Genomic DNA, 8209 nt, shown 5'->3' on the forward strand with positions numbered 1-8209 from the left:
CGGCACTCATCACTTGCTGACTGTCAGTCAAGGCACAAACTAAAATTGGGGACATCAATATATGAAAGAGAACTAGACGAGTCAGGAACATTTCCATATACGTCAGCTGTCGACACTAATTAGGACAACTTAAACAAGATGGTATAAAGTACTTACAAAATATGTACAAAATGTGAAGTACCCCACCCAACAGACCACCAAGAGAGACTGGAAGAAAGAGAAGGGGAAAGGGGGAGGGGGATAGTGAGGGAGGGAGAATGTAAGGAGGGGAGGAGAGAATCGGAGGGTGCAGGTAAGGAGAGAAGGAGAAGGGGGTGGAGGGGTAGGGAGGAGGTAAAGGGGGAAGGAGGAGGGAGGGGGAATGGAGGAATCATGTTTTTCAGGGAGGAGGAAGAGCTGGAGAGAGAGAAGAGGTGGAAGGAGAATGAGGGGAAAGGAAAGAGAGAATACGAAAAGGAAAAAGTAGGGGAGAGGGAGGGAGATGGAGGAAGGAGGGGAGGAGGAAGAAGGAGTGTGAAAGAAGGAAGGTGATGGAAAATGACAAGTTGGTGGAGAGTGGGGTTGCAGCGAGTTATTTGGTCCCCCCTGAGATTAATGTCCCCTGTGGAGGATGGGGGCGGATGAACTAGGGGAGGGATTGAGGGAGAGATGCGGAATTCGTCGTCTCGTGGTCAGTCTGGCTTGAACTAATTGAACGTAGGAAGGTTGTCCATGATTTTTGTAAGGCATTTTATTTCCATTTTCTTCCCATTGAGTGCTTTTATGTAGATAATATTGATCATAATTTGCATTGTAAACACCGCTAAGTTGTTTTAAATCTTACTCAGATCACTGAAATCATCATAGCTGACAAAAGATGGGCAACTGATCTGTGTGTGGAGTTTCGGGTGGCGTCTGTGTGTGTGAAGATTGAGGTCGGTGTGAGGTTTTGGGTGTGGAATTTGTTTTTGATATAATTATGGATATTTTAGTGTTGATGTTTTTTATGGGTTTTGGGTATGATGGCTTCCCGGCCGTACTGGCACACCGCCCTATACATGACTGATTCGTGTTTGCGAGGCGTGAGCAGGATGTAGACACCATGCTTAGGCCTCAGCAGGAAGGGTGAGTTTTCCATTTTGATGTCTTCGTGACCTGACGGTATCCTGAGGTCAGCTGCCAGGATCAGCTTGGCCAGGGCAACCTTGGTCTCCATCGGGCGAAGCGCATGTCTGGAGAGGAAATATCGTGTAATTAACAACTGAAATGCATCTGTAAAGGAACTTCAGGGACTTGGATGATGTCTGCTCCATTTCACTGGTCGAAGTCGATAATTCTCCTTCTATAGCGCCTTCTCTCTCCTTGCTCTCTGGACCCTACCTGGCCCCTTCCTTATGTAGGAAGGAATTTCATGATGGTTATAACAATAATAGTAATAACAGAAATATAATAATAATAATAATAATAATAATTATTATTATTATTATTATTATTATTATAATAATATGCCGCTTATGTCAACAATGCAGTGTAAAGTAAAAAGGATATATGTTTCAAAGAAAAAATGGCAGGCTATAATAAAACTAAATCGCCAAGGAAGATGTGTTAGGGAATCTTAGCTGAGGAGAAGACAGAGGTGGATATCTTGAACATAATTTCGATTCCTTTTCTTACTTTCAAAACAGCTCAATAACATTTTTTTTCTTAAGTGGTATATACATAATTTTGACCTCAACATATGACACACCAGACCATTTATTCTCCCTTGCATCATTATAGTGTGTTCTCGGCTTGGGGTTAAATTTGATGTTAAAAGATTGTTTTCATTTGTGTTGTTCTCGTGTTGTCTATTTGTGTATCTATCCGTCAGTCAGTCAGGCAGTCAGTTAGTCAATCATTCAGTCAATCAGTCAGTCAGTCAGTTAGTCAGTCAGTGAATCAGTCAGTCAATCAGTCAGTCAGTCAGTCAGTCAGTCAGTCAGTCAGTCAGTCAGTCAGTCAGTCAGTCAGTCAGTCAGTCAGTCAGTCAGTCAGTCAGTCAGTCAGTCAGTCAGTCAGTCAGTCAATCAGTCAGTCAGTCAGTCAGTCAATAAGTCAGTCAGTCAGTAAGTCAGTCAGTTAGTCAAAGTCAGTCAATCATTCAGTCAGTCAGTCAGTCAGTCAGTCAGTCAATCAGTCAGTTATTCAGTCAATTAATCAGTCAATCAGTCAGTCAATCAGTTAGACAATCTTGTCCTTCACGTGAAAACAAATTACAGATACTATACATACTTGCTCGTAAGTTTCCTATAATCCTTTCGCATAAACTTGGTCCAGGTTTTTGTCCATTTGCTGATTTCTGGCCTTTGATTCATTCTTTTTTCATTAAAAAAACAAGCATTCTTGATATAGCACTTCGTCCGGTATCCCTGTCTGGTGAGGAGGCTCCCTAACCCCTCTTCCATAGCGATTTATTTTCCAAACTCCTCATTAATATCCGGTCGGCTGCTTCTTATGTCTTTTCATTATCGACATACATTGCATGAATAACACAAAAGAATATTGTAACGGAGCAGAATCAGAAATAAATCGGTAAGGAAAAGGTTTTAGTAAGCTTCCTGAGTAACACACAGAAATAAAGTAACGGATTTGAATCAGAAATAAATCGGTAAGGAAGAGGTGTTAGTCAGCTCCCTAACCATACTAGAACACCGCCCTTTCTCGTGATTATAAGATTCTAGGTGTGAGCTGGGTGGAGAGCAGCGAAATGGTGGGTAGCAGGGCGACATGGAGTCAATTTGTTTGTGGCCACCCCGTACGGGAGTAAGGCGTCTGGCAATAGATGGATAGATATATTGAATATCTTGCCAAACTTCAATATCCAAGATTGAGAGATGGCAATTTTAAGACAAGTTTGAGTGAAAAGAGTATAGTGTTGAGGCTAAGTTAGAGTAAAAAGGACACAGGGAAGCCATGTCCGTGTCCCCATCTCTCATTTAGACCCCATGTCCTATTCTGACTCAATGTCCTATTCTGACCCCATGTCCTATTCTGACGCCATGTCTCATTCTGACCCCATGTCTTATTCTGACCCCAGGTCCTATTCTGACCCCATGTCCTATTCTGACCCCAGGTCCTATTCTGACCCCATGACCTATTCTGTCCCTCTGTCCTATTCTGATCCCATGTCCTATTCTGACCCCATGTCCTATTCCGACCCCACATGACCTCACCTATACAGTTCCGGGGTCCCATTCCAAAGGGCATATGGGTGAAACTCTTGATGTTGGCCTTGTTCTCGGCCAGAAAACAGTCAGGCCTGAACTGCTCAGGGTTGGACCAGTAGCTGGGGTCGTGGTGAAGACTCCACACAGGGAACTGCACCAGGTCCCCCTCCTTCAGATGCAGATTAGTTCCGAGGATCCTGGAGGAAAGGTGAGTATATATGTCTCGAATGCATCTGTGACTGTTTTGGGGATTTTATTATTTATCTATAAGTCTGCCTATCAGTTTCCGTCTGTCTACTCATCTACATGTGTATCTACCATCTGTCTATCTATGTCTACTACTACTACTACTACTTCTACTACTACTACTATTACAGCTGCACACCATGATTTTACATATATATGGTTCTTACGTGTTCATCATTAAATTTTCCTCAGGTGTTCATCAAGTGTTCATCTATTCATCTCTGAGTGGTCTTACGTGTTCATTTTTAAGTGTTCACTGTTCCGTGTACTTTGCTTGCTCCCATTTGCGTGTTCATATTATTTAATTCTTGCACGCCTTTTTTTTTAAATGGTCTTCTTTTCTCATCCCACACACTTCAATATCTACACCTCTTGTTCACCATCTACACCTCTTGTTCATCATGTACAATTGTCTTCATCTGTAATCCTTGGTACACATCCGGTCCACAAACAGCGCTGGCGGGTATATCCCCAGGGACTTTGTAAAGGGAAGAGAGAAATCAACGTAAACTGCCATGACTGCCTTGGTATACTCTTTATCTGTCTATCTATTTGTCTGTCTATCTTATCAGTCAACAGCTCAGCTCCAGTAATATCTATACTCCCTGGGATTTTTGTTTAGATAAAACTGAATGACTCTTTCTCCAGTCAAATCAGACATTGCCTTCTTCACTCGAGACAGGCGTAAATTTGAAACGCTTGGTTTCACTCTTCATTCAAATTCTCCCATTGGAAAGACGCCCAGAATTATAAGGATTTAATTTGGACACACACATGACCTCTCCTGGGCCTAGGAGTTACGTCAAAGGCATGTTGTAAACTCGATATCTTGAAGGCACCAAAACACACACACACTTCTTTCAGCTGATTTGCAAGAGGTAGATGTGCTTTAACTCGATCCATCCCTGTCTGAGATAGGGTAAAGCAAGATAATGATTCACATGTTGATGGGATAGCGGAAGATGAAATAATATGACAATCTGAATGTCAAGGGTTCGAGAAAATGCAGCACAAATTTAATATGAGAGAATGCACCACAAAGTTCATACACGAAGAAATGTAGCACAAAATTAATACACAAGACAATACATCACATTTAATACACACCCGTAACGCAGGCATCCAGGAACTTGGCCTCCATGACCCCCTGGTGGGTCAGCTCTTCCTCCTCCTTCACCAGTTCCTCAAGTTCCTGACGAAGGCGCTGCTGGGGCTCTGGGTGCTTGGCAAGCAGGTGTGAGGAGAAGGCCACAGCGGAGGCGATGGTGGCGTAGCCAGCCACCAGGAATAGGATGCACTGCGCCACCATCACTTTGTCGGTGAGGACTGGTCGTGGACGAGACCAAAATATAAACCAATTTTGAATGAATTTCTTTGTATAATCTTGGAATTAATCATGAGGGATGAAATTTAGCACGACATTATTTCGAAATCTTGCTAAAATATATCCCCAAACTGACTTCAAGATTATCCTAAGATCAAAATAGTTTAATTGGTATTTTTTCTGGTATATCTGTGAGCCCAAAGGTATTATTTCCAAGCTATGAACGACCCTGTCTTAATTCCTGCAGCATAAGATGGAAGGTGTCTGAGGGTAAGGTATACATACTTTCTCATTATGCTGTTGTACTTCCTCACAATATTGTAATTCTTCCCACCCATCTCCTGCTTTCACGTTCCTGCCTCAGTCCCATCTCCCGTTGCGTTCACTCAACGATACATAAAACAGTTCACTTCTCCATCTTCCCGTTCAGTGCTTACTCAGGATCGTTTTCCTCTCTCTCTCTCTCTCTCTCTCTCTCTCTCTCTCTCTCTCTCTCTCTCTCTCTCTCTCCCTCCCTCCCTCTCTCTATATCTCTCTCTCTCTATTTTCTCACATTCACTCTTCATTTTCTCCTATCACAAACTCCTCCTTACTCACACACTCTCTGCTAACTGTTACCTTATGCAAACAACACCTAGTTAAATTCCAGTCTTCCCCTCTCTCTGCTTTTCTTAGCTTTCCCACCTACCAATACACTTACACCCTTCTCTAACGCTTACACCCTTCTCTCACACTTACACCCTCCTCTCACACTTACACCCGCCATTCACACTTACACCCGCCTCTCACACTTACACCCTCCTCTCACACTTACACCCTCCACTCTTACCCCCCTATGCATGATCAGAGTGAACACCTGTGGAGATATTTAACTGAACCTAATCTGCCCTGGATGGACTTAGGTGGATATGAACTGACCAAACTGACCCAGGACTACCTTAAATGAATCTAGAATTGCTGAAGAGAAAGTGATCAGAGCTTATATGAACCTAAACTTGCTAAAGTGAACATAATCAAAGTCTATGTGAACCTACAATTGCTGAAGTGAACGTGATTAGAACCTTTTACATCCAGTGTGGCTCAGATAGTCCCAAACCAACTTGCATGGGCGTAAATAGATATAACAGTACCTGACCTCACATGACCACACATACATGACCTGACTTTTACCCGGTTCAGTATGAATTGATATCATGTGAAACTTGCAGGACCATTTGGGATAATTTCCTGCTAATAAGGCACTTATCACACACGAGTAACTTATGATTTTGATTGCTGTATTTCTGGTGGTGACACTGGCTGATGGTGACTGAGGCTGTCCTGACTAATTAAAAGTATTTTGTTGACGAATGTGGCTTAAATCAGCACTTCGTAACACCTCTAAGAACTTTCTAAGATTTACCATTGCTCTAAGAACTTAAGAAGACAGAGATGAAGGAAATGCAGTTGTCTTCCATAAGGTGACAGACAAGATGGACAATACTGCCTCTGGAAAGCAATTAAGGACCTAATCTGAAGCTTCTTATTAACACCTGATGTATTTTGTTCCCCAGGGTAGAAAATTAACCTTTGAAAATCCCTTTCCACAGTCATTTTGTGCTGGAATATTTGGTATGGTAAAAGGCCATGTGGGGAGGATGGAGAGCAAGGGACTAACGAGGAGAGTGTGTGTGAGTGAGGTGGACGAAGGGAAAGGGAGGCGGCGGCCTGAGGATGAGATGGTGGGCTGGCGTGGAGAGGTATATGAGAGTGGGGGGTATGAGCCGGGAGGAGGTCAGCGAAATGGCGGGGGACAGGACGACATGGAGGCGATTTGTTAGTGGCTACCCCTTATGGGATTAAGGCGTCTGGCAATTGCTAGATAGATAGAAAATAGAGACGTATGCAAAATTGACATGAAGTAAGAGAGAGAGAGAGAGAGAGAGAGAGAGAGAGAGAGAGAGAGAGAGAGAGAGAGAGAGAGAGAACATTCAACGATTTTGGAAAAGATGAAGATGTGCAAAAACTTAGGAATTCAGAGTTTGTTTTGGGCGAGTTAGTGTGAACAAGAAGGCGTAATGACTATTGGCAACTGAAGGGCCAGTAAGACAGTTATTCAGGTTTTATCAAGTCCCAATTTTCCCAACACTTCAAAACGCAGTTGTCAGATTTGCCATCCAGGTCCCTATGTGGTCCCTATTTCAGCCCTAAGTAGGAATAGGACAGGATAAAATAGACCTTGCCCAAAGATCACAGAACTGACCTGGGAATCGAACGAGGGGCCTCACTTTCAAGGTCTTAATGTACTCCCGATTACATCAATGGCACCACAGATGAAACTTTCACAGATAGGGTATTTCAAAAAGACCTATGAAGAGACAATGTAGTAATAAAAGGCAAAGGTCAATCACCATGCTTAGGCTGTGGTGTCAGAGTCTTCAGCCCGCGCCTCCAGTAAAAGGTCAAGGAAATCCTCCCTCTTTTCGCCGGATTGGCGGGCCCTGATGGTCTTCTCTGCGACACTTCGGAAGAACCCCACCTCCTCTAAGTCCTCCTTCAGGCCCAAAGCGTTGAACAGTCGTGGACAGTTCCTCATCATAAGAAGCCTCAGTACCAATAGTGGCGTTGCAGCAAAAAAAGAGTCTGCTTTTTGGACGAAAAGAGGTGTTTTCCTGTGTGAGAGAGTTACACTCGATGCCAAAAGCACAAAATGCGATAGTGTCCATGGTGAACCGTCCAAATTTATCCTTCATGTTAACAAACGGATTCTTTTCTGCATCTCTAAGGCAGGAAGATACAAATGTGTCAGCAATATCACAGATAAGCGGGAACGTCCTTCGCATCTTCCCGGTGGAGAATGTTGGGGACAGGACAGCACGCAAGTCCTTCCACTCCTGATCCCTCTTGCTTCCCAGCATGTTACTCATGTAGCTGTCGGGTTGGTTTGCACGAAAGGGCCGCCTGTTCACGAAATGATCAAAGTCCTTTACGAATATGTTCTTGAGTATGTCCAGATCACAAACCATCAGCAAGGGACTGAAGCCATCATACAGGCCAATGCAGGGACTGTTCTTGTAGGTGTGGTACATTTGAAATGAAGAAAAATAAACAACTTTCAGCCCCAGTAAAGTATGATTGTTACTTAAGCTCACAAAAGTATTTAAATAACATACCATATACCAGAAGCTTCCCTGGTAAGAGATAAAAATTTTTGATCAGTCTATCAGGAAAGAAGCAACTGTGATTAGTAACTTCCTTTTTAGCTAAGACAATCCCCTGTAACTTATCACTTTTAAATACAGTTTCTTAACATAGGCACCATAGAACAAAAATAGGACGATAGAGATACTACAAGGACATGACAGAACAGAGGTGCTGTCACTGAAAGCAAGCAAGATACAAAAGAGATATTAAGGAATGAGGTAACCATAAATAAGTGCTGGGAACCTCCGCAATCACTTACGCAATCCGCGAT

The 8209-nt window shown here is 43.1% G+C and overlaps 1 protein-coding gene across 1 annotated transcript; it reads right to left on the reverse strand.

Moving 5' to 3' along the window:
• Positions 1 to 967: 967 nt before the first annotated feature.
• LOC145406116 (cytochrome P450 3A31-like) lies at positions 968 to 7823 on the reverse strand. Its single transcript, XM_080277316.1, has 4 exons — positions 7424 to 7823; positions 4535 to 4757; positions 3182 to 3382; positions 968 to 1211 (listed from the first exon to the last, which is right to left on the reverse strand). Exons 1-4 carry the CDS (start codon positions 7821 to 7823, stop codon positions 968 to 970), a joined length of 1068 nt encoding a protein of 355 aa, XP_080133442.1.
• Between the last annotated feature and the right edge of the window lie 386 nt (positions 7824 to 8209).

This window comes from Coenobita brevimanus, chromosome 69, assembly GCF_032717465.1.
Source record: "Coenobita brevimanus isolate Jiangsu-jjx chromosome 69, ASM3271746v2, whole genome shotgun sequence".
In the NCBI taxonomy this organism is placed as follows: Eukaryota; Metazoa; Arthropoda; class Malacostraca; order Decapoda; family Coenobitidae; genus Coenobita; species Coenobita brevimanus.